The sequence below is a fragment of the Podarcis gaigeae genome (assembly GCF_964106915.1).
Source record: "Podarcis gaigeae genome assembly, chromosome: 7".
Lineage (NCBI taxonomy): Eukaryota > Metazoa > Chordata > Lepidosauria > Squamata > Lacertidae > Podarcis > Podarcis gaigeae.
The window spans coordinates 388,340-414,487 of NC_139683.1; the positions used below are offsets into that span (position 1 = coordinate 388,340).

The following is a 26,148-nucleotide window of genomic DNA, read 5'->3' on the forward strand; positions in this document are numbered from 1 at the left end:
TGGGCTAGGGCCAAGATGGGGGGTGGATCTCTCACCTCGATCTCCTCAAAGCTGGAGGGGAACTTGCGCTCCTCAAAGATCACCGTGTGGTGCCGGATCCATTGCAGGAGCAGCGTCACCACCTCGTAGTACTCCTGCCAGCGCAGCTGCAGCTCCTGGCGGGGCGAGAGGGAGGTGTCAGAGGAGGGTCCCAACCCCAAGCCCCTGCCCTGGCCACTTCTGCCCACCCAAATGCCCTCACTCACGTTGGCCTTGACGCCATCCACCACGTCGGGCACGCGAGGCATGGCATCGTAGAGAGAGGAGACGTAGGTGATGATGGACTTCTCGTCGGGCTGAGGAACGTCAACGTCTGCAAGAGGGCAGGAGAGCGGCCATCAGCCCCCAAACGCCCTCCACAGAGGGGCCAGGCTGTGCCCACTTGGCCACCCACACAGGCGCCCACTCCCCTTCAGCTGCGACTCCTGTGGGGCAGGGGGTGAGGCTGGATGACCCTCGGGGTCCTCCCCAACCCCACGATTGTTCTGCATCCCTACGCACCTTCTGGGTCCAGCAGCCGCGTCACTCCCAGCTCGTGGTCGGCCACGGAGAAGGCCTGCTCCAGGTTCTCCACGTTGGTCTGGCGGTACACTTTGTTCATGTCAATCAGCATCGGCCTGTTGGGGGGAGAGGAGAGGGTTCAGAGCTGCCACTCCTGAATTGTAGGGGGGGCACCAGATAGCCCTTCCAACCCTTTCAAGGGGCTTTCAACTTTGGGGGGGCAGCAGCACACTTGGAAATCTAAGGAACAGCGATGGACACCAAAGCAAACCCATTTTGACAGCAGGAAAACCGGCAGCACTCAGGACTGCCCACCCCTAACAGGCAAAACACCCATTGCCCACAAGATATTGAAAAGGGCAGGGAGTTATCTATCTGACTGGGGAGAGCCTTGGTGGGCACCAGTGGGGCAGCATCCCGGACGTCGGAAAGGCTGAAGAAGTCCCACAGGAAAACAGGCATTTGACCTCTGGGGGTGTCCAACAACTCCCTCTATCCTTGCGTCCAGCAGAAAACCCAAGGGAAGGATGGCGGGGGGACAACTCCCTAATAATAATAATAATAATAATAATAATAATAATAGTAATAATAAATTTTATTTATATCCGGCCCTCCCCAGCTAGAGCCAGGCTCGGGGCGGCTCACAACAGTAAAATTACAGTAAAAACATAATGGGGGGGGGGAACAATCTAAAATATAGGTTAAAATGCACCTTCTTGAGTCCCCAAAGGTAGGGGTATTCAGGGCAGGGGCATGCTGAATTTAGAAGCCTGGCCAAGCTCCCTCCCCCCAAACTGCAGCAACGGCTGCTCAGTCCTAGGCCAAAGCTGGGGGGGGGGCAGCCAGGAGATGCCTCCCCTCAGCTCAGAAGCATCTCCTGGCAGCAAGCGGCAGCAGGCAAGCGCTAGCAAGAAGCAGGAGCCCAGCCCAAGGCAGGATCACACCTGGCTGTATCCTTCCAGGTAAGCCCCAACAATCCCAGCCAGGTGGCACGGAGCAGGAGCTGCCACACGCCAGGCGGCAGAGCACAGAAGAAACTTCCCGCGGTGCTCGGGTAAGTGAGCCAAGCCATGGGGCAAAGGGGAGGGCAAAACAAAAACAAAACAAAAATCCTCCACCCCCCTGCAAAGATGCTGCTCCTTCCCAGCCCCATGGGAACCCCATGGGAAGGACCACCCCCCACATCACAATAAGGAGAGGGGGGGAGGGACTTCCTATTCCCCAGGGCCAGAGTCAGGGTGGGATTGAGCACAGAGCGCCTCCCTTAACCTGGCTAGGAAGCCCCCAACTGACACCCCCCATACACAGTTACAGGAAGGAGAGGGGGGAGCGCAGGGGAATATGGGGGGGGCTAGGAGACCCTCCTACATTTCCTGGAGCCGCAGCGTGGAATGGACGGAGTACAGGGAGCCGCTGACGTTCCGGCCTCCTGCCAGCGCCCATCCTTCTTCGCCAGCCCCGTTGGCGCGCAGCAGCGTCTGTGCCCGCAGCCCAGAGTCCACGGTGGGCACCTCCTCACAGACCATCACCACCCGCTCCTCCTTGGCTCGCAGGGATCCGGACCCCACCAGGCCCCGCCGCCTGGCCTGGCGCCTGCCACGCGAATGCCCACTCATGCCCACGCGCTTGGAGGAGGGAGCAGCAAAGGCGGCTGCTGCCTCTGGCCCCACTGCACTCCCTGCTCCAAATGGAGCACGCAGGCAGGGTGGGCCGGATCCCCGCCCTGCTCCCAGCCACGTGTGGGAAGGTGGGGCAGGCGGGCGCCAGGCTCAGACTTGTTGCAGCTTTGCAGATCCGCCATTGCCATCCGGCCCACCGCCAGCAGCCTTCTCCCTGAAGGACCCACACTCTTCCAGGCTGGGGCTGGGGTGGGGGGAGAGGTGTTCCCCACAATTCTTGGGGACCCAGAGTGGGGGCAGAAGGGGAGCACAGAAGGTGCAGGAGGACAGCAGCCCCCCACCCGCCTTCTCCCCTGCTCCAGGCCACCTCTGAGCAAACAAGCCAAGTGGGTGCAGGCAAGCTCTCGGGGGGGGGGAGAGGAAGGCAGGGGGGCAGGAGGAAGAGATGGAAGGGGGTCCCCCCAGCAGTGCAGAGTGGGGGCTGCAGTCCCCGCCTGCAATGCCCGCACTGCTCTGCAGGGGGGCCCAGGGCTCACCCAGAGGGAGAAGCAGCAGAGGGGGCCATTCTGCCCCTAGCAGACCACCGAGAGCCAGAGTCAGGCCAGCTGAGACTAGTTGCAGGGATGGAAGGGAATTGGGGGGCTGGGGAAAATGCATGCTGACCCCCTTCTTTCTACTCTCAACCTTCAAGCACCTTTCTGAAGAGAAAGGAAATTTGGGGGAGCCGGAAATGTGGGGCATGTGGGGATTGCTTTCCCTTTCCTCTGCTGCCTCTCCAGATCTCCTTCCCCATTCCGTCCCCCTGATCCCCCCCCCACTTCACGGTGTCTCACTTCCCCTTCTTTTCCATCCCTCCACCAAACCACAAACCCACAGGGTCTCCCTCGAGGGCTGGGCTGCGTCTGAGTCATCGGGCGAACAGCATTGAGAGGCGTATATCCTGCTTTTCCTGCATCCAGATTTGTGTTTGAATGAAACTCCCCCCTACTGCAGACCCCCCCTTACTTGTGGCGGTGGATGATGGCGTTGAAGAGGCGCCCGTCTCGCCAGCTGGTGGTGAAGTTGTCGCAGCGCAGGCCCTGGTAGCCCTCGACCATCCGCTGGGACCACAGCAGCAGCTTCTCCTTGGCAGTCATGTCCTCCGACTGGCCGCTCACCTGGATGTCCGAGATCTGCGGGCGAGGGAAGCTGAGGGGTGAGGTGGGCAGGCACCGATGGGGGGCACCCAGGGCCAGCATCGTTCTGCAGCAAAAACCCCCAGCAGCCCCACTTGCCCATGCCAAGGGGGCTGAGGAGGAGGAATGGATATGTGTGTTCTGCACACTGGGCAGGGACACCAGTCGCCCAGGAGAAACGGGCATCGGACACCCAAGCAGGGCAGAGCGAGGATGGGCACCTTCTCCCTGGGCATCCTGCCTGCCTACTGAGCCAGAAGGGCCTGAGGGAGGGCAGAGGGCTGCTCTTTGCTCCAATTCTGCTTGTGGGTTTCCGCATTGGGGCATCTGGTTGGCCCCTGTGGGGACGGGGGCTGGACTAAAGGGGGCCCCTCAGGTCTCATCCAGCAGGCTCTGCTGGTGTCCTTATGTGGCTGGATCAAGGCAGAATCCTGTTCTCACAGTGGCTGCCAGATGCAGAGAGGGGTGCCCACCGGGTCCCCCAAGGGGCACGTGCCCCCCTCCCTTCTCCCCACTTCCCCCCTCTTCTCTGGGGCACAAGCCAAGGTGGTTGCATCAGCGTCTAGCGCTGGAAAATCTGTGTCCCCTGGAGCAAGGGTGAGTCAGGCCCAGCCAGCCGCAGACCGCTCTCCGGCTGCAACCACAGCTCACAGCAGCGGCCCCACCCAGAGTGCTCCTCCCCAGCAGCACCTCAGGGTGCCCCTCCCTCCCACAAGGCTCCACAAGATGGGGGGCAAGAGCCTCTCTCCTGGCTCTCCTTCTATGCACCCTCACTCTGCATAAAAGAAGGGGGGGAGGAAAGGAGGCAGCGAGGGAGGGGCCTTTGCAGCAGAGCCCTCCATTGCACAGCGCCCCCCAGGCAAAGCCTCTCCTATCCTCCCAACCTCCCACAATTCACTGATTGGTTGGTTGTTTTGCTCCAGTTACACCTCATCTTTGCTTCTGAGAAGCTCGGGGCCACAGAGAATAGTTTAATCCTGCTCATTTAACCCCCAGAACACCCCTGCAGGGCAGTGGGACTCAAACGCCGCACTCCCAGGTCCTCGTCTGGCCCTCTAACCACTGCACCCCACTGTCCCTTGTCTTAAAATGCTGGTGCATCTTGAGGGGGCCCAGCCCACGAGGTGGAGCAGCTCCCTGAGCCGGGGGGGGGGGGACTGAACTGTGGGGCTGGGCCACAACTCAGCCAAGACTCTTCGCTGGAACTCAATGTGACTGATCTGTTTGACTGTGTTGTCTGAGATCCGGATGACCAACAAGCCAAGAGACAGGAGCTTGGGAGGGGATTCTGCACCTTGATCTATTGGCTACTTTTAAAATGAGACTGCATTTTAAATTGCATTTTAACCTGTATTTTAAATTGGAGTGTTTTTTTTTCTTTCCCCCTATTATGTTTTTACTGTGATTTTATTGGTGTTAGCCACCCAGAGCCTGGCTTTGGCTGGGGTGGGCAGGGTATAAATAAAATTTATTATTTATTATTATTCCCTTCCCCTCAGAAGACCCTCCCTGCCCTGCCCTGGCATGGAATGAAGAATATGGGGAACTTATTCCAGAAGATTGTTGTGATTTTGAGGAGATAGTGATCTGACAGGCTCAACTCTTCCTGGCTCTGGTTATCTGTGTTTTATTACTTTCTCTATCCCTTGCAAAGAAGTCTTTGATGTGTGGTCTCTTGGCAAACGGCACTGGTCAGGGAAAGTCTTTGATGTGTGGCCTGGCTTTTGGTCTTTGATGTAGAATAGCTGGTAGCCAAACCTGTCCTGGCCCTAACAGGGCACGGCCTCTCTAAAATATCTAGTTTTTGAGCATGGCAGTGAGAAGCTGGGCACGGACTCATGGCCAGAGGGTTGGGCAAAGGAAGACTATCGGGGGGGGGGGTCACTTTGCCACTTCTTTGAGCTTCCCAGTGGCAGGTTGAAGTGCTGCTTGCTAATGTATATTTTACTTGCTGTTCAGAATAAAATATGTAATCTTCTCACCCACTTGCGTTTGTATTGCTTCTGAATCTAATTTTAAAAGAACCATCTTGCATTTGACAAGCCAGGTCTCCGGCTGGCAGGCCTCAGGGGCCACCACAAGGCAGGCAGACTCTGGCATAGCTGCGCCCAGGCCCATTTCCCATGCCAGGGCTCAGCATCCCCTCAGTGTCCCCCCTCACCTGGAAGTGGAGGATGATGGTCCAGATGAGTCCCAGAGTCAGCTTGGGGTTTCCGTCCGCAATGTCATCGTTCCGGATATTGACCAGCTTCACCTGGGAAATGGCACATCACGCCCATTATTAGGGGGGCTCCAGCACCCCCCAACCCCTCAGGGCAGGGCAGGCCGGACTCCCTCCCTCCCTCCCTCCCTCCCTGACCCCCAGCCCCTCCACCAGCTCCCGGGTCTCACCTGCCGGTGCTTCAGGTAATCCAGGGCAATCTGCACATTCTGGAGCTTGTGGAACCGCATCCGGCCCTTTTCGCGGGGCTGCAGGGGGGGAGCGGGAGGGAAGTCAGTGTCTCTGCCCTGCCAGGCTCCACATCAGGGCGCAGTGACCCCCCCCTCAAAAAAAACCCTGCCCTGGTCCAAACAAGCCTCCCCAGCAGAGCATCCCAGCACAGCAGGAGGAAAGAAGGGGGAGACAGCCCCCAAATCCTTCCTGCCAGACACAAGTCAGAGAACAATGTCCAGGAAATGCTCCCCCCTCCTCCCCCCCCCACCGGACACCTTCAGGCAGAGCCAGTGCAAAGGCTTCTGTCATCCGCCTCCTCCCCCCCTTCCTGGCTTGCTTCCTGCGCCATACACTGGCCCATCTGAGGAACCCCCTACCCTTGCCCAGCTATGGGGCTGGCACAAGGAGAAGAGGAAGGATGCAGATACAGAGAAGCCCTCTTCCCTCTTTGCAAGCACAGATCCTGCCCCCCCCCCCCCCGCCAAGCCTGGCTGAAGCCAAACCTGGGGGGCTGGGCAATGGCTTGCTGGGATCTTCACTGGCCCACCCCCTTCACTGGCCCTCCCCCCTCCCATTTAGCACCCTGATGCCCATACCCTGGTGGGTTTTGGGGCTCCCCTCTGCCCCCGCCATGGGCACAAAGGGAGGCTAACTCCTTCAATAGCCACATGGCTGGAGGCAGGGGGACAATGTCCGTCCTCCATCCAGGCCTGGCATTAGCTAGCCGTGGGCACCAACCTTCGAGGGAGAATGGAGGGGGCGCCACCGTGCGTGTGATGTCAGGATGTTAGGAGGAGCCAGGAGCAGAGGCGAATGTGGGGGCTGCATGCTTTCAATGGCCAACAGCTCTTCCTCCAGCCTTTTGAGCATTGGGGAGCCCCCAAAATATTGGGACCCCCCAAAGAGCTCAGCCCCTGGGAGGTGGCACCTCTGGCCGTGTGCCAGGCGGGAGCAACAGCACTTCTTTGCCAGCAAGAGGGAGGCGGGACTCCTTGGCACCCAACCCAGCAGCTCAACCCAGGGCAGGCGTGCGGGTGGCGGGTGCAATGCCATGCAGAAAGCGACAAGGGGGGGCGGAGCAGAACCACTCACCAACCGCAAGTTTCGGATCACGTCGCGCTCTCTGGGCTACGGGGCGGCGGCAGGTGGGAGCCGAGCAAAGAGGGGGGCAGAGGCCAAAGGGCAGCAGTCAGAAGGCAGAGTCCCGCCGGGAGGAGAGACCAACAGAGCGGGCAGCAGAGAGAGAGAGACAGAGAGAGAGACCCCCGTGCAGCGCACAAGAGTTATGGTGTTAGAGCGCATAGACAGAGGGGGGAGGCGGGGGGAGCAACCGAAGACGAGAGCGGCAGGTGAGCAGCTGTTATTCCCTGGCAGGGCAGGCACCCAGCGTTGCGCTGCAAAGTTCCTGGGGCAAAAGGTGGGCGACGCCTCCTCAAACTAACTCTCTGGGCCTCTGAAGTTGTGGAAGTGGGGTGGGTGCTCTGAACCCCAAAGGGAGCCTGAGCAGGTCTTGGGGTCCCCATTCCTCTAAGGGGCTCCAGGGCTCTCTGCCTGCCTCTGCCCCACACTTGCTGCCACTCGCCAAGGCTTCTCTAGGGCATCCCTCCCCCCTGCAAGTGGGGCACAGACGGACTGTGGGCAGAGGACTGGAGGATTGGGGGGGCGTATTTAGGAGACCCCTGCAAGCAGATTAAAACATTAGGAGGATTCTAATAACACTTGTAACGTAACAATTACTACGGACAATTGTAAAATATGGATTATGAAATAATATGCAGCTGAAAATGTTGCCCACAGGGCCCAGAATGGAGGCAAGTCTGGAGGTTCCAAGAAATCTCTAAATATGGACATCTATTTGGTATTGTTGTATCTTTACATTAGTAAAATCAAATGCAAATTATGTTTTTTTAAAGGAAGATGGGGGGGAGCAGATGCGCCAGAGCAAATAAGCACCCTTCCTGCCCCCCCAATGCTTCCCCCCCTTTTTTTAAAGAAAGAGCTGGACTCTCAGACTCAGGTGGGCTGCAAAATGGAGTTGGCAGGCACAGAGCACTGGATGGGGGAACATTCCCCCCCCCAAAAAAAAGTCTGCCTGGGAGCTGGCAACTCCAGGCTCAGCAGGGACATGGACCCCAGGGAGAGGGGTCTGAGAGGGGAGCCCCAAGCAGGAGGGCAATGGAAAGGGGGGAGCAGGCAGGAGAGGAAGGGTCTAAAACACTCCGGGGGGAGGCAGCAGGAGCTGGGGGGCAGTGCAGCGTTCGGAGGGGGCCCTGTTGGCCAGACTTGCTTTCCTGCTATCTGGGGATACAATGGGGGCTGCCCGTCCCCCTGGGGGGGGAGGTTTCTACGTACCAGAGTATCTCCTGAGAGCACCTCCAGGAGGGAGATGAGGTTGTGCCCATCGCGGAGGTCTTCGTAGAGGTCGTTGACGTGGCGATGGGCCTGGAAGGGGCAAAGAGAGAGTCAGGACTGGCAGGGGGGAGCCAGCCAGCCCCCCTCCCACCGTTTTACCACCAGCAAGCAAAGGGCAAGGCCTGAAATTACCCTCTCCCCAACCTCTCTAGGGACCCCAGGCCCCAACCACACAGGGGGGACTGATTCCATCCTGAAAGGAGCCCCCACCCCCAGGCCTGGCCAATCTTAAAATGTTTGACCCAAAAGGGATCCCCTCTCCACTCTTAGGGACCGTCAGCACGTGCCTCCGAGCAGATCCCTAGTTCTGCAGACCCTCCTGGCAGCAGCAGCCACCTGGGGGGAGCACAGGGCAAGGGTGGGGGCTGCAGTTCAGCAGCAGGACAGTTGTGAGAGCCCCCGCCCTGGGGAAACGGGGAGGGAGGGCAGGGAGTCACCGGCCAGCGGCCTGACTCTCCCCGAGGCACTTTTGGGCGTTTGGATGGACAGAGCAGAAGGAAATATGGAGAGAAAGGAGGAGAGAGCAAGACAGAGCCCTGGGCACCTACCTCTGCTCGCCAGTGCTGTTGCCAGGAAGGAGGAAGAAGAGGAAGAGGAAGAGGAGGAGAGGAGGCAGGAAGAGAGAGAAAGAGGTTAGGAAGAAGAGGAAACAGCCCCAGAGAGAGCCCGGGGGGCACAGCATGCCAAGGGATGGAACCTGCCTGGTGCCTGGCACTGGTGGGTCAACACTGGCCATCCCAGCCCTTGCCCCGCCAGGCCTGGCAGGGGCACCACGTGGCCAGGAGCATCAGGGTCCCACTGGGCAGGTTTCTACCTCTCATGAGGCTGCTGGTGGTGGAGAGAAGAGCCCCCATCCCAACGAATGCATTCAGCTTTTACTCAGAGGAGACCCACTGAAATTGATGGTCAGCTCAGCTCATGTTGCTGATATTGCCAAGGTTTCAAAGCAAAGGAGTCCCTTCCGGGGATGGGGCTGCCCCCCAGGTGCCACTGGCTGGCAAGACACTGTAGGGCCTGGGTGTTGGGGGCCATGGGGCCTGCAGCCCCAAAGGGAGGAGGAGGACAGCCCCCCCCAAAGTGACTGTGATTCCTGCATTGCAAGGGGGCTGGACTAGATGACCCTTAGGGTCCCTCCCAGTTTGACAATCCTACAGTTCTGTGGGCACCTCTGGCAACAGGAGTCACAGGACTGGGCGGGGGGGAGGGGGGCAGACCACGCCCCACAACCACAGAGATAATAGACCCATTCAGAAGTGAAGCGGGTTGGGGGGGTGTTCTTTCCACCAGAGGGGAAGGAAATACGGGGTGTGTCAGATCCAGAATGGGATGGTTGTCTGCCAGGGGAGTGGGGGAGGGAAGAGAAAGAGGCAACCTTCAACCAGCCCCCCCCATGTCCTTGGCAAAGCTGGGTCTTTGCCCACCCAAAGCCCCCCCCCCCCCAGCCAGAATGTCCTCAGGTTGATTTAGTTGGAATATATTTCTCTCTCGCTTTGCAGCCCTGAGAGGCTCTCAGCCTGGCCAGCCATCTCCCTGGGATTTTTTTTTGGGGGGGGATGCAGGGGAAGGTGTCCCCAGCCCTTACCTTGATAAGGTGTTTGTTGACCCATTTGGTGAAGGTTTTCTTCTGGACCCGATCCCGTTCATCTGCAAGAGAGGAGAGGCGGACATGAGTTGAGGGGCTGGAGGGAGCAGCTCAGAGAGAGTTTGGGGGCAGCCCCCACCTCCAGGAAGGAAATTGCGGAGGGGGGAGGTGGCGGCAGGGCAGTCGTAGCCAGAATCACCACCAGGCGCAGGGAAGTGATTCACCCGATGCAACAGGAAGGAAATGCAAGAGTGACTCAGGCACCGGGTGCCAGCCCCTTGCACCATCACCCTTAGCAGGCCTGGCACAAAAGCCAAGGCCCCCAGCAAGAGAAAAAGAGGGGCCCCCGGCCCCTCCCACAAAGGCCTCCCCCCACACTCACAGAGGAAGCTGCCCTCCCCCTCAGACCATCAGGTCCACAGTTCAGGGTCATCTGCACCCCTTGACCCCCACACTTTTGGGATCCACTGCCCCCTCAGTCCCATAAGCTCATGCCCAGCACCCCCCACTCTGCCCTAAAAAAAGCATTATTCGGAATAGCAGTTTGCACGACCCGCGAAGGAAGATAGTAAGACAATAAAATGCAAAGCAACGACAATTAACCACACATGTATTCAAAATCCAATTAAAACTAATTAAGGCAACAAAACTGATGAACTTTATCCGGTGATACCAGCTTTCCAAAGTCCTGCGCTTGCTCTGTGCCCTCTGCTTTCGCCACCACAGCCCCTCCTCCTCCGGCCAGCTGCACACCGGGAGCCAGGCCTGAGGGGCTTTGCTGGGCCAGAGTCCTTCCCCCTGGCCCTTGGGACGCCTCCAAACCAGCACCCCACGAGGGCACGGGGCCCACAGACATTTTCGGGGGTCCCAGTGAAGTGCCACCAGCAGGTCCACCTCCCGTGGGTCTGGCTATAGTCCCCGTCCAGTCACCCAAGTCCATGGCTAGGGCCACATTCATGGGCCACTGGAAGCTCAAAGAGGCCACAGCAATCAGGAGGAATGTTCCCCCCCCCCCCGTGACAACAATGGGGCACCCAGGGAGAAAGGAATCCAGCTGCACAGGTGGAAATGGAAGAGAGCACCCAAAAAACCCCACCCTCCTGGAAAGACCCTGTCCTGTAAGAGGTGGCAGAAAGAATCATGGCTCCTCTGCCCAAACTTGGTGTGAGCACAGTCTGCCTCAACCCCACGGCGCCCTCGGACAGGGGGTTGGACTAGATGACCCCTGAGGTCCCTTGCCACTCCACAGTTTCATGACTCTAAGACAGGATTCCCTGGGGGGGGGTCTTGCCAGGGAACAGGACGCCACCTGGGCCAGCAATCCAGCTAAGTGGTCACTGGGTGCCCCTCTCTGCCCCCAGGAGACCCCTCGGCCATCCCCTGCCTGGCTCAGCCCCCATGTGACCGGTTGCCATGGCTTCCGGGCCAGACCAGGGGCTGGCTTGTTGTGTCTCGCTCCCTTCCTCCTGCAGGCTGGGATTTGCCCAGCAGAAGCAGAGCCCTGGAAGCTCAGGGCCGGCCCCTCCCCACCCCGACAGGGAAGGTGTGGGGAGTGCCCAACCCACCCCAAGGCCTCATGTGCTGCCCCCCACGCCTGGCTGGGAACCCACAGCCTCCTAAGGGGCTGGGCAAGGAAGCTCTCCTAGAATATCCCCACACACCTGGATTTTAGAGGGCTGGTGGCGCAAATCTGCAGGGGGGGGGAGCCTAACCTGTTCAATTTCTGCCTGTTCAAGTCACAGGGCCCCCACTAAAAGGTGGCAAGCTCACGCAAGTCTGAAAGCAAAAAAGCGGCCACAGCCCCTACTCAAGGTGGGCACACACAGCACAGCCACCCCAGGAGACCCAGCTGTGCCAAGCATAGGGGGCCCCCAACACCGAGGGCCTCAGGAAAAGCAGCCAACTGACTAAGACTGGGATCAGAGCCCAGGGACACCCTGGAGTGCCTGTCAAGAGCACCTCACCAGCACCCCAAGCCCCAGACCCGCTGCCAAGGTGAGGGCACCTGCAGGAGCACAGCTGCCCTGCCACGCGGTGCATGTGCAGGAACACACAAACAGGCAGCCTGGCAGCAGCCACAACCCTTCGTGGACCTTCATCCTAGCCAGAGCCTCCCATTTCCCCATAGCGCAGGAAGGAAGGAAGCTGTGGGGAAAGGCAAAATGCAAAACGCCCCACCCATCGCCATCTCTCTCCCAGGTGGGGCAGCATTAACCCCTCAAGCGCACCCACCCAGTACCTTTCTTGCCCTCGGACGCCCTGAGGACAGCCTTGTACAGGTTCTCCTCCGAGTTGCTCTGGTCGGCCAGCCCTGGGGAGGTGGGGGGCCCATCGGCCGCTGCCTCTCGGCTGCGCAGCCTCTGCCGGGACATGGTGGGGGCAGCGGCGGCTGTGGGCACAGGCTCCGGGCACAAGGCGCTCAACCAAACAGACTCGGCTCCTGGCAGCATCTAGATGCTGCCGCCAGCAACTGCCTGAGCCCTGCCCCAGCCGGGATGGGCCCTCAGCGCCTCCCCTGAGCCCTGCCCACCACTCTCTCGAGGGAGGGGACTGGGCTTCCCCTGCCCAGCCCAGCTGGCAGGAAACCTCAGCTCTGCCCAGAGGGCTTCCTGAAAACTTAACCGCTTCCTGGCCAGCCTGCAGCAGAGGCCTGGATGAAGAGCTCCCCTTGCACCCAGCAAGGGGAGCAAAAAGGGGGGATCAGGCCCCCTCTGCTTCCGCAATCAACACAGAGGGGAAACACAGCACTCCTGTTTCCACCCAGAGTATACCCAAAGGAAGAGCTTCTTCCACCACTTTCATTCATGGACTCCCAACCAGCTCCGCTCCCTGAGCAGAATCACAGAACTGGAGAGTTGGAAGGGAGCCCAGAGGCCATCTAGTCCAGCCCCTCCAATGCCGGAATCACAGCTAAATAATCCAGGGCAGGTGGTCATCCCATCTAGTTCTGAAAGCCTCCAATGAAGGAAAGTCCAGCACCTCTCAAGGTTGAGGGCAGGAGCGGGGGGGGGATGATGGTGGGCAGTGTGTTGTGGTCTGGGTTTGAATCTCCACTCGCTGGGTAGCCTTGGGGAAAACCCTTCTCTCTGGCTAGCCTACCTCACAGGGCTGGTGTGGAAATAAAATGAGATGCTGCCCCCAAGCAACTTGCAGAAAGGGCACCACATGGGCCAGCCAGAGCCTCGGTGTGGCCGGGTCTTCCTAGCACCAGGGAAGAAGGTTGATGCCAGGCAGGGCTCCCAATGCCCACGAGGCAATAGCTGGCACCCCACCACCACCACCACCCTGCTGCTCTCTCCCAGGGCCGCTCAGCACAACCTTCAGGGGCACCCATCCTGACAGGCCCAGAGTCTGGAAGCGTGGGCACAGCATTGGAGCTTGCCCGGGGGGGAGGCACCAGGCTGGCACGAGGCTGGGCTGTGACTCACCCTGCTGGTGGGGCAACGCCCAACTAATGGCCACAGGGCTGCGGGGGTGTTTGTGCACCAACCCTCCCAAGGGCCCCTCCGCTCACACCAGGAGGCGCCCTGTCAGGTGCGGGCAGGGAGGAGGGGGCAGGGCTGAACCTTGCAGAAGGTGCAAGGGAAGGAGCAGGAACCCCATGCACACCTCAGGGGGCTGGGGGGGCAGCGCCTTCATCCTCCTGTTCCTATGGCTCCCCAGTGCCTCTTCAGATCCCCCCCCCCTTTGAGGGAAGAGTCTGGAGAAGGCCACTGGGTGCCACCCCACCCCACCAACGGTGCAGCTGGGAGCAGAGAGACACCCAGGGCAAAGTCTGCAGCGGCGGCTGCTCCAGTGGCTGCCCCCCCCCCCCGCCCCGCCAGGCCCCAGGAGCACATTCCAGGGCAGCCAGGCCCAGGCCCCGCCTGGCTCCCCAGAAGCAGAACTGGGCTGGGTCCCAGCACACCAGAGGAATGTGCAGCACAACAGTTTCGAAACCACAGAGAAGTTCCAGCTGCTGCCGCCGACACATCTGGGCCAGCGGCCTGCACTCTGACGCCAGAGGACGTGGGGGCGCTGCTCACATCCTGCCCTGGTGCCAAGGCCCACACTGAGTCACACCAGCAGCAGCACCCCATAGACAGTGGACACAGTGGCTAAGGAATGGGGGGGGGGGGGGAGAGAGAAAGGCTCTCCTGGGGGCAAAAAGAGGAAACAGGCAGGAGGCAGTTAGCTGTTTACACTGCTCCTCCCTGTGGTTCCCTCCACCCCCCAGCTGCCCCTCCCTGGGCAAACCCAGGAGAAGGAAGGACAGAACAAACAAGGCCTCAGGGAGAGATGGGAACAGGCCCAGCCCCAAGCCAGGACTCCAAGGGGCACCAGCTCCTCCATCAGGACATTTCTGGGCCCCTCCTTCACTCTCAAACAGGAAGCAGGGCAGCCCCCCCCCCCCAAGTGTGGCACATGGAGAAATCAGGGGGCTTTTGGCTCAAGGCCTTCATCCCCTTTGGACCAGCACTGGGGCAGGGCAGGGCTCTCCATAGAAGAGCATCAGAATCTGATCAGAGGCCCTGGAGGGAATCAAGAGTGGCAACAGATTCCTCAAGAGTCATCTATTCCAGCCTCCTGCAAATGCAGGAATCACAGATAAAGAATGTAACCTTTGCTTATAAGCCTCAGGAGCCCATTCTGCCCCTGGACCTGCAGGCAACGCCTTGCAGAGACAGCCTTATCTTCCTCCACAAAATCTCTCAAAGCCACTGTGCCCGGAGGGAGCAGATTCCAGGGGGTTAACTATGCGCCTTCCAGATGAGCTGACGCCAGGGTGACTCAGGGCTCCAGGTAAGCACACCCTTCCGGTGCCGAGCAGTTGCTGCACTTGTGGGGCAAATCTTTGCACGCAGCAGCCTTGCCCCACAGCCAGCTCAGCCTCTACAGCCAGGCTCCTCTGAAAAGAGAGGCTTGGGGGCAGGGCCTGACTCAGGGTGGGGAGGTGGGGGGACCCTCCTGGCCTGCATCTGCGTTGGGAGTAGAGGGAGCTTGAGTCCAACCCCCGGAGGGCCTGCGCAGGTGAGCCAGCCGTGGCAAAGCAGCAGGTCCCTGCCCCAAGGAGCTTACAGTCTAAACAGAAGGAATGATGCTTCCTCCTGTTCCAGGAATTTATGTATAGGTGGGGGGGGGAGATGCCCCTCCAGCAGATATCATGCACATGCAGCCCACTACCAAAATCAGCACAATCACTTTTGTGACTCGTCCCCACAAAACACTTCATCACAGTTTCTTCCTATCTATTCAAAGAGCCTTTGCTGCATGATACCAAATGTAAGAATCCACTGATAAATGTCTCTATGTTCTGGCTCACTGGGGAAACTTCAGAAATTCCTTTAGACCTGTGAGCTCAGCTCCTCAGCAGCCCCTCTGCCTGAGGGATAATCCCTGGCCTCCTGAGACCTGAGGGCCAGACAGGTAGCCATGCCAGAAATAACAAACCCAGATGAAGGCAAAAGGGTGTGATTAACCTGGCTGGGAAATGGGGAAATGTAAATATCTCTTTTGCTACACTCCATGGGTGTTTGGTGGAGGGCAAGGGGAACCATGGGGCAGGGTCAGGATGCTCAGATTACGGCCACCAGACCTCCCCTTTCATGATGTAACCGTGATGTATGAGTGATGTAGTTTGGGGGGGTGTAACATGGGGATTAGCAGCTAATAAAAGTTTGGGGGCTCTTTTGTCTGGGGCTTCCATCTTGTTCCACCTGGTGGCAGGTGGGAGTCCTGTCACGACAATCTTCAATCAAGACCAAGCCTACTGGCTGCTGTTTTGCTCTGGTCTTCCCGGCCGGGGTCCTTGTTTTTTGTCCAAGGGAGAACACTCCCCCTTGCCTCTCCATCCTCTGCTCCCTCCTGTGTGTTTTGGATCTCGGCTCCTCAGGGCAGGAAGGATGCAACGTGCTGACTGTATGGCTACATTTCTTTCTGCAAGCAAGCTCCTAGTGCTGAGGACGTCCACACCCAGCCCTGAGCAGAAACTGAGGAATTTATGCAAATTTGCCAAAGGACTGGGGTTGGCAGTGATCCCTCGGGCTCCTCCTTCCCCTTTGCTGCCAGGTGAGCCTGCCAAGGGCGGGAGGGGCTCCCTCCTCCTCCCCAGCCGACAGAAGCCGGACCAGGAACATTTTCCAGGCAGGACACCAGGCCGGCCGCTGCTTCCTCTGGGCTCCCTGCCCACCAGAAGGAAGGGGAAACTGATTCACAGTCATCTAATGCAGCCTTGTAATTAAAAATGGTTCCCAGGAGTTGAGCCCCGCCCGCCCCCCAGAGAGAGACCACCCCAAAGGCATGGAGGACTTGGGAGAGAAGGAGGGCTTTGCTTCAAGGAGCTCAAGAATGGCCAGTTTGTTTTGCTGTTCCCTGCACTGTGAAAAACAATAAACACACTCGCATATAGAGATGTATTTTAAGACTTCCATTCGCCCGCGGCGCCTCTGCCCCCCCCCCCCCGCGTGGCAAGCGCCCCTTAGGAGGTGCCAGGCCAGGCACAGAGATGGGGCAGCCCCGCCAGAGGCGGTTCCAGCCGAGGAGACTCTAGTCAACCGCGCTCCCTGGGCTCTGGCCGGCAGCGGCGCTGGCAAAGGGCTCTGAAGGGTCGGGAGCGCGCACCCAGACCGGACTCCCTCCCTTGCGAGGGAGCGCGCGTGCGCGGGCTGGTTGCTACGGGGACGGGAGGCGGAGACAGCTCGTTCCGCGCCCCCTTTAACCCTCGGCTCGCCGCGGCTGAGGACGAGGAGGACTGAGCCTGGACGGCGCGCACCCTTGGCAGCAGGGAGGGAGGGGTGCAGCTGCTGCCGGGCAGTGCCCGCCTCCCACCGCTCGCCCGCTCGCTGGCAGCCACGCACCCACCTACCTACGCAGCAGAGCTGGCTGTAGAGAAGGTTCTGGCGGTAGCGCTCGGGGGCGCAGAGCCACTCCGAGGCGCCCAGCAGCACCTCCCGCTTGTAGGCGAAGTAGGCGCTCACCGACGGCTCCGCGCTCCCGCCGAGGGCGCTGCTGCTGCTGCTGCTGCTACGGGAAGCCATGGCGACGCGCTCTGGCTCCCTCCCTCCCGCCCGGCCGGCCGGCTCGACGGCTCCGCCAGCAGGAAGCGCCCCGCCCCGCGCCCGCCCCTCGCCACCAGGCCCGGCTGCTGCCAGAGATGCGCACCGCCGACGGCCCAGGCCTGGGTGGACTGGGAAAGGGGAGCCCAGAGGCCGTCTAGTCTAACCCTAACCGCGACCTAGGCCACTGCGCACACAGACAAACGCCCCCAGGCGCACAGCGCTCTGCCAGCAGCAGATCCCCAGTGCCGCGGGATGCGCAAAACAAACACCACAGGCTCTGGGAAAGGGCGCGCCTGTTCCAGTGCTGTCTTCAGTGTGCATTTGAGACTTGACTTCCTCTAGTAATCATCCTCATAGAATCGCAAAGTTGGGAGGAACCACGGGGGTCATCTAGTCCGACCCCTCGCAGGGCAGGAAACGTTTCTGCCCAAAGTGGGCTCGAAGCCACGACCCTGCTGACTGAGCTATCCCAAGCCCGTCCCCTTCCAATAATTTTTTGCTCTTAACTTTGCAGCATTAAATGTGTATTCGACACTGTATCTTCCTCTGTAGGGTCTTGTTGCGAAATTATTAAAATAATGTCTCGGTTTCCTGTTAATTGTGTTGCTGTGCAGGGATACATTCTATTTGTTTTCCTTCTGGTTTTGTTCGCTGTTTCCACGCAGCTTGTAAACCGCTTTGAGGTTTGCCGCCGACTTGAAAACACAAAGCGATATAGAAACGAAACGAACGACAAAGAAATAATCATTAACCAGCCGCCTTCCGCCGACTGGCGGGAAATGCCAGGCGGGCACCAAGCCAGGAGTGGCCTCCGAGAGGGGAGCGGGCCGCCTCCCCGGCCCTCGGAGGATGCAGACGAGCGACAAGCGCCACCGGAGCCACCCTCGGGGGCGCGGCGAGAAGCCCCCCGGCAGAGGCAGCTCCGGCCCGCTGGGCGCGGCGGGACTCGAGCCAGCCGGTCCCCGAGGGCGCGAGCGAGGGAAGCCCCGCTGGAGCCGCGCGGGGACTCCGCACGTCGCCCTCTCGTCAACAGCGCCTTGGCCGGGCGCCGGGCGAGGGAGCCGGCGACGCCCTCGCCTCCCTCCCGCCCTCGCGGCGCAGTCAGCCAGTCCCACCAAAGCTCCTTCTCTGCAGAGCCGGGCAGAGGGCACCGGGCTGGGCAACCTCTGGCGCCCCCGTGGGGTCTCGCTGCTGCCCACGAGCGGGAGCCCCCGGGACACGGTGGGAGGCCCTGCCCCGACTACCCCGTGGGCCTCCCTGCGCAATGAAAGGCCCGCCAGCCTGGCTATCTGGCCTCGCTCCCCCCGCATGACCCCCGCTCCCACGTGCGCGTCTGCGCGGGACAGATAAGGCTGCGCGCGGCTGCGAACGGGCGCGATAAGCGCAGCGGGGGGGGGGGGGAGAGGGGGTGCTTTTTTCCCTGCAGGCATCCGGCCCCCAGGGGGCTCCCTGGCCCCTGAGTCACGCTGGGAAATTCTCAGGGCCAGCCTGGTTCCCAGGGTCTGGGCGGGGTAGGGGGCAGCAGCAGGATCCCGCTGCCCCCCTTCCCTCCCCACGGAGCAGAGGGACAATTGAGTCACTTGGCATAATCAGAACCAGATTCCTGCACCACAACAGCATCCGCCGCCCCCCACTTTTCTGGCACAGCAGGGCGGGAAGCTGGAAAAAGTGAATAAGGACTTGGGGAGGCGGGTGTGCTGCGTCCGGGACAGGAAGCGCACGCAGGCGGCCTTTCCCGCTCACCAAAGCAGCGCCACACACCGCCCCGCCAAGGCCCGCTCTCTGCACATGCTCAGAGGTGCCCTTTATGCTGCACACGCACCAACATGGCTCACTGCCGCGACGCGGCATTGACTGTCCCAGCCTTGAGGTCTGACTTCCTTCGCCCGCCCCCCAACAAAAAGCACCCCCTCAAAGAGAGAAAGACCTGGGGGCGTGGAAGTTGGGGGGAGAAGATGGGTGCTGCTCCTGAAACTGCGGAGGAAAAGCGGGAACCCCTCCCAGCACGAAGGACGTGAGAAGAGCAGCACAAGCACAGGGGGTGCGGCTGCCCACTCTGCTCCCACCCCACAGGAAAGAGCAGGCTCTGCGGGTGAGACCCACAAGCGGAGGGTCTCATCATTATCCCCAGGTGGCCGCTAGGGGGCTCCACAACCCCTCCAGCCAGGCCCAGCCAGGAGGCCCCACTATCCCACCTGCCTTTTACTCATATCATCTGCCAGTGTCCAGGACGTGGGCAGGCAAACTAAGGCCCGGGGGCCGGATCCGGCCCAATTGCCTTCTAAATCCAGCCCGCAGAGGGTTTTACATGAGTAGAATGTGTGCTTTTCTTTAAAATGCATCTCTGGGTTATTTGTGGGGCATAGGAATTCATTCATATTTTTTTCCCAAAATATAGTCCGGCCCCCCACAAGGTCTGAGGGACAGTGGACCGGCCCCCAGCTCAAAAAGTTTCCTGACCCCTGGTCTAGGTAGTTTGTGCCCTTGTTTTTATTCTCGTTTTTTTCAGTTTTCTTTTTTCCCCCCAAATGCTTTTTACTGTATTGAGTTTTCTTTAACATAAACAAACAAAATAAATACTCTAAAATTCAACAGTCATATGTCCACTTATTTCGTTTTTAAATGTTTGTTTTCTGTAAGTCACTTTGAGTTCACCTTGGCAGGAGAACTCCACTAATAAATATTATTAATAATCCCACGTCACCAGCCTAGAGAAAAGTGGGGTCCCCCCCGTGGGGTCAGAGAGCACAAGGGAGCAAAGCACCAGCCTCAGGACCAACGAATATCAGGATATGGGCCCCACTCAGCCCCAGCCCCTGGGAGAAAGGGGTGCTGGACTAGAAGGGCCTTTGGCAGGTCTTAATGGTCAGGGGTCCCTTTACCTTTACCTTTACCAGCAAGCAGGAATCCCCTCCATGGGTCCCAGGGCACAGCAGAGCCATCAGGGCAAATAGCCATCAAAGCCCTCTCTAGGTATTGGTCTCATCCGCTTTTAAGGCCATCCCAGTGGGGGCCATCCCTGCCTCCTGGGGAGCAAATGCCACACTTTAACTCTTCACTGATTCTCCCCACACTCAGCTTCACTGAAGGCCCACAAGTTCCCAGGTATGTCCAGAGGGAGAGTGGAATCCCACTGCCTGGCCTGAGGCCAGTCCCTCTCCCCCCAACCCCCCCGCCTGCCTGTTCCCCACAGCAGTCTGGACTGTGGTCTGGTGAGGGAGAAACAGCCCCATTAGCAGCAGCCACAGTAACCAGGCCTCTTATTTGGTTTCCAGGATAAACAGCCTCCCTCGGCGCTCACCAGCTTGCAGACAGAAGCTGCACCATCTAAAAATAGACCCAAGACAGAACTGGGTGGGGCAGCCCCTCCCAGATTGCCTTGCCCCACAGGGCCCCCACCGGCACAGGGGCCAGGCACCCCCTGGAAAGCCAGCAGCCCTGTCCGGAGTCCAGAGGTGACCTTCACGGCAGTCAAGAATCTGGACACACCCTGGAAGCTGATGCGTCCTGGCAGGTGCGACCTTGACGGGGTGGGGGGAGGGCAGCGGCAGCCCCCCCCCCCAGCAGGCCTGGCAAAGGGCTAAGGACAGGAGGCAGGCAGGCAGGCAGGCAGGCAGGTGGCAAACAGCAAAAAGCGGACGTTTTCTGCCCAGAAACAGGCTGCAGCCCAACAGGGATTAGCAGAATCAGCAGGGAGCAGCCAGAGAGGAGAATCTCTGTCAGGTGGCTCAGCTGCACCCCCACCTGACAGCAGCAGGAGGAGCTGGAAGTCCCTCTACCCCTGCCTGCCTATTCCACCCCCCCAAGAAACCCTCCATCAACACTGGTCAGAGTCCATGTCAATTCTGCACTGTGTAGGACATTCAGCACAGACCGCCAGCAGGCTGAGCTTTGGGGCAGCAGTGGACAGGAACCCAGAGGCACCACACACACTCACCCCTCCTCAGGCCCACCTGCTTCATTGCCCTAGCTGTCCTTTGCCCTCCATCTGCCAAAAAAAACCATTTCCTCCCTTGCTCTGTCAGCTCCTGATCATAGCTGGCAACTTTCCCCTTTTTTTAAGTGAAATTCCCTTATTCCGAATAGGATTCCTCGCAATAAAAGGGAAAAAGTTGACGGCTATGCTCCTGATCCGCCACAATGATCAGGGGGCTGAAACACAGAGAGGGGCCCAAAACACTCTCTCCCTCTGCACACACTGAGACACAAGCCCCTCAAGTGCTGTAAGTATGGTAGATGCCACCACGTATTTAAGTCCATGGAACAACAACAACACAAAACACACACTTTAGTATGTAGTATTTAACATCAACAACCACGGGTGTTGATTCACTGGAGGGGCAAAGCTTGCAGTGGGGGTTGGGGCCCATGTGATCCCCCCCTCCAATCAGGGCTGTTGCTTGCAACAACTTACAGTCCTGGGGCAAGAAAAGGCTCCAGCTCACCCACGAGGAGGCCTGGGCAGAGAGGACTCTGTGAGCCATTGCCCTGGAGGTCAAAGGCAAAAGGTTAGACAAGCGCAGGAGCAGCCGTGGTCCAGAGAGACAGCAGGAGGCAGGAGGCGTCGGGGTCCCCCACTTTGGGGGAGCCAGACAGCACCCCACTCCCCACTGGCACAGCAGCTTCCTGGGCAGGAAGGCTACAATTCAAGCTTCGTATTCCAGAGAAAAGGCTAGTAAGAGGTAGGACTCTATAAAATTATGCACAACGTGGAGAGAGTGGATGGAGACGGGTTTTTCCCCCTCTCTCACAGCACCCGAATGTGTGTGGACTTCCAGAGAAGCTGAATGTTGGAGGGTTCAGGGCAGCGCCAAAGGAAGGACAAGGGAAGAAGGCCGTGATGGTCACCAACTGAAATGGCTTTAAAAGAGGACTGACTGGGCAAGTTCATGCAGGAAAAGGCTAGCCATGGTTCCTGGCCGCAGTGACTACGCTCTCCCTCCACCCTTGGGGAGCTGCTGCCAGGAATCAGGAGAGAGAGCTGCTCTCGGGAGAGACCCACATCCTGCTGGTGGGTTTATTATTACTAGTAGTAATAGTAGTAAAGGTAAAGGTCCCCTGGACGGTTAAGTCCAGTCAAAGGCGACTCTGGGGTTTTGGCACTCATCTCGTTTTCAGGCTGAGGGAGCCAGCGTTTGCCCACAGACAGCTTCCCGGGTCGTGTGGCCAGCATGACTAAACCGCTTCTGGCACAACAGGACACCATGATGGAAACCAGAGCAGCGCATGGAAACGCCGTTTACCTTCGCACTGCAGCAGTACCTATTTAGCTACTTGCACTGGCGTGCTTTCGAACTGCTAGGCTGGCAGAAGCCGGGACAGAGCAACGGGTGCTCACCCCATCGTCGCGGGGATTCGAACCACAAGTCCAAGAGGCTCAGGAGTTTAGACCACAGCACCACCTGCTCTCCTAGTAATAGTAGCAATAGTACCCCACCCATCTTGACTAGGTTGCCCCAGCCACATTGGGCGGTTTCCAACATACATAAAAACATAATAAAATGTTAAAAGGCTTCCCTATACAGGGCTGCCTTCAGATGTCTTCTAAAAGTCAGGTAGTTGTTTATTTTCTTGACATCTGATAGGAGGGCCTTCCACAGGGCGGGCGCCACCACCGAGAAGGCCCTCTGCCTGTTCCCTGTAGCTTCACTTCTCGCAGTGAGGGAAGGAGCTGGACCTCCGTGTCTGGGCTGGACGATGGGGGTGGAGATGTTCCTTCAGGTCTACAGGGCCATTTGGGCATTTGATTGGATGAACAGGATGCTGAGTGGGCTTTTTGCCTAATTCAGGAGCTTAGCTTATCTGCCAGGCCAGGGACTGCTTCCTTGAGCACTGAACCACCACAAGTGATGCAGCAAAATAGTCCATATATGAAGAGAAGCCTAGCCCTGCCATTCTGCCCCCATCCAAATCACAGAATGTTCTGCCTCCCCACCAGGGTGGATAAAAAGCAATGGTTTTTTTAAATTAAAAAAAAATTGTATTCAAATTGGATTTTTAAAATAAAATGCCGGGGGGGGGGGGAGGATCTTTCTAAAGATAGTTTTCTATTTAAGTTACATTACAGGCCAAAGGTTATTTATCAGGAAATAAGGATTTGTTTTAAGTTTTTCATGTGTGCTAAAATTCAGCCTAAGTTTTGTTTTTTAAAAAAATTGTTTAACCACATCAGTTAACAAACATGGATACATATGCTACAATGATATTGTTTAAGATAAATAAATGGTTTAAATTGTTATTAAGGAAATGATTGTTTTTCTCCTTCCAATAAAGTATAGCAGAAAAGTTGTCCAAATATAAACAGTTAACTTATTAAACCTCACAATAATTTCATAATTATCAGTCAATATATTTCTAATAGTATAATCAAATCAGAAATTTTTGATATAACTGTAAAAACTACTCTGAAAAATTATTATTCCAAAAATGAAACCTTCATCTGGTTCCCCACCCTGCCAGCCTCCCTCCCACGTGGGTCCCCAACCACCACCGGCAGTTTCAACGCAAGGAAGCTCCAATTTCACTGTGCACTACCAGACTGCGGTTTCCTGAACACTTGATGTGTGTTTTTTGGGGGGGAGGCTGCCATGGCAATGGGGGAAGGCCCCACCCACACTGGTGCCCGGAATGAGTGGCAGAGTGGCAGAGATTCTGAGAAAACCACCAGCTCAGCTTCTGACAGAAGGGGCAGAGGGAAACAGGGGTTGTGGGCAGCCATAGGAACCTCCTCATTTGTGTCACAAAAGCCAAGACATCACCAGCAGCAGGACCCATGGGTGGGCACCAAGGCCTGCGCCAGACATGGGACCTGCAGATGTTAAGCCACAGAAGGGGATCTCCCACACACAATATTTGTTTGTTTATTAAAGTATATAGCAGCCTCTTGCAAAACAGCAGAGCATTGTACAGAAACCCACAAAAAACCCTTTAAAAGCAGGAATAGAACCACCATGAAGACGGCACAATTTTCCTGAGCTGAAAACCCTGTGGCACCCGAAGTCCAAGCTTAAGGGTGGGCATTGGTTCTGCAGCACCAAGGAAAGATGCACTCTGCACATGCTCAGAGAAAGTCCCAGACTGAGCCCTGGACTCCTGCTTTGTCTGGGCACAGCACTGCTTGCCAAACGGCACCACAGAACCGGGCCTATGGGAGGGGGAGGGCAGCTGTGAAACTGGAGCTGAATGCAGGCAGCATGACTGGGCAGCATGGCGGGCTGGGCTGGGCCCAAGAGAAGCAGGGAAGGCTCCCCCACTCTGGGAAACAGCTGGGGGCAGCAGCAGCTGGCAGGGGGAACAGAGCCCAAGAAGGATGCCAGCTCAAAAGGCTGGCTGGCACATGATCCCCGTGAGAAGGCTGGGGGGGGGAGAGCACCCAGTGGTGACACTGCTATGCAACTCCAGCCTTTAGCGGGGGGGGGGGGGGAGAAAGCACAGCAAGTACAGACACCTTTGCCCCAGAGACCCTGCAGGACAACAGAGGAGGAAGCCAGGAGCACAGTCCTTCCCCCTCCTGCCCCAAAGCGCAGCCAGAGAAGCAGCCTGGCTCCTCCCCGCCCTTTTGAAAACATGCTCAGAGGCTGCCACCTGCGCTGTCTGGCACAGCCCCACCCAGGCTGAGGCACAGGTGCTGCTAAGAGGTGACCATGCCCAGCTGGCATCAAAAGGAGAAGGCTGCTGGTGCCCCAAGGAGCGTGTGGCAGAGGGGTGGGGCTGGCATGCTTTTATGGGAGCCATGATGCCACTTCCCTTGCCAGTCCTCTGTTCCCTGGGACCCTCAAGGGAAAGATGTGCTGTGCCTGCTAGAACAGAATGAAGAAGGCGGCATTGCTGCTGCTGCTGCTGCTGCTGCCGCCATCCCAAGGGGTTTGCTAAAGGCCAAAAAAAAGACATTACACATGTGGAGCCCTGAGCAGCTGGCAGGAGAGGGTTAAACTCTCCCTCATCCTCCCCCCTCCAATTTCCCACTGAAAATCACCCCTCCCCAAAGTGCTTTCGCTACCAGAACAAACTGTGCCATTTAAATGCATTCTCCTGCTCTCCCAGCAAAGAGCTCTGATGCCCAGTGCCCCACACATTTGTGTGGGATCAACACAGAACTGCCAAATGCCACATTCCTTCATCTGAAAGGTCACTGGCACATGTGAGGGCGGCATCCTAGGGTGGCCCCAGAAGTGAGATCTGGGGGTCTGACAGACAGGCGCTGACCCCCTTGCAGAAGACCAGGCAGCATCCCAAACAGAAAACTAAAACAGGAATGTTTGGCCCAAACAGATCCTGCCTCCCCAATGCCCCCCCCGAAGGGGGGAAGTGTCCTTTCCGGAGATGGTCAGATGGCATCAGAAGTGGCACTGGAAAATATTCCAGGGGAGGCAATCACGTCACCAACCAGAAACATCACTTTCACTATCCAGAAATTAACCTCCTCCTTTCCTGCGCTTCCAACAGAAATTCAATCCTACTGATCTTTAGGCAAAGCTTTGCTGCTCCCATTTAAAAGCCAGAGAAGCAGCAGCAGCTGCCACCCCTTCCTCCTTCCTGGGGGGACACCTGCTCATTCTCTCTCCCCCCCATACCTATAACTAAACCTGCCCTTTGTCCCACTCCTCTTGCCCCCACCCAAGTGGGCAGCTGCTGAACACGCAGTGAAGCCCCCCCCCACACCAGTCATTCCTTGTGGGTTCTGGCAGACCCCATGGGCAGTGGAGACAGCCTTGCGGGGTCAGCACCCAGAGAGCAGCAACTCCCCAACAGAGACCCTCTCCAGCCCCACAAGCAGCTGGCCCAGTGCTGTGCCTGCATTCCCCCATCTCATGGAGGGGGGCGCTTTGCCTCGGCAGAGGTAATTCCAGAGTCCAGTGCAGGACACAGCATGACGTCACGGGTCTCAGAAGGGAACTCATTCCGCAGACCTCATTCTGCTGCTATCTAGAAGATGCTCCAGCTTGGAGTCACGGAGAAAAGCCCCTGCGACTTGGGTGGCATCCAGTGGGGCAGTTTGAGAGGCCAGTTGGTGGAGCCCCAAAAGGAAGAGAGTGCAGGATCTCACCCCAGCTACTCTCGCTGAGGAGGAAGACTCTGTGAGACTCCCTTCCCCGTGGAGAGCCAGGGGAAGCGGAGTAACGGGCTTCCTAGCCAGGCGGGCTGCGCTGCATCAGGTCAGCAGCAGGAGGAGCCCCTGCCCCCCTCATCACAACAGCCTTTTAAGGTAGGTCGCCTTGAGCGCGGCCCCCGACCAAGCTCAGCCAGCGGCACTGAAGGCAGCGAAGGGACCCAAAGAGCTTTCGACCTGAAGGGCCACCCAAAAGCCGCCAAGCAGGGGTCCACGGAATCCGAGACCACGAGGGTCACC

At 58.3% G+C, this 26,148-nt stretch overlaps 1 protein-coding gene across 25 annotated transcripts in view; it reads right to left on the reverse strand.

Moving 5' to 3' along the window:
* PLEC (plectin) overlaps positions 1-26,148 on the reverse strand; it is a gene marked incomplete at its 5' end in the record, with an annotated part of 114,721 nt that overhangs the window by 28,843 nt on the left and 59,730 nt on the right. For 10 of the 25 annotated variants that reach the window (XM_083748845.1, XM_083748855.1, XM_083748850.1 and 7 more), the window contains 9 exons: positions 36-155; positions 246-352; positions 541-656; positions 3,165-3,331; positions 5,496-5,588; positions 5,726-5,803; positions 8,121-8,210; positions 8,729-8,743; positions 9,763-9,824. In XM_083748845.1, the coding sequence (XP_083604971.1) occupies positions 36-155; positions 246-352; positions 541-656; positions 3,165-3,331; positions 5,496-5,588; positions 5,726-5,803; positions 8,121-8,210; positions 8,729-8,743; positions 9,763-9,824 (848 nt within the window). Of the gene's footprint in view, positions 1-35; positions 156-245; positions 353-540; positions 657-3,164; positions 3,332-5,495; positions 5,589-5,725; positions 5,804-8,120; positions 8,211-8,728; positions 8,744-9,762; positions 9,825-12,001; positions 12,244-16,606; positions 16,779-21,213; positions 21,288-26,148 lie in introns of those variants that run through there. The other 15 variants (XM_083748852.1, XM_083748854.1, XM_083748856.1 and 12 more) reach the window with 6 other exon arrangements.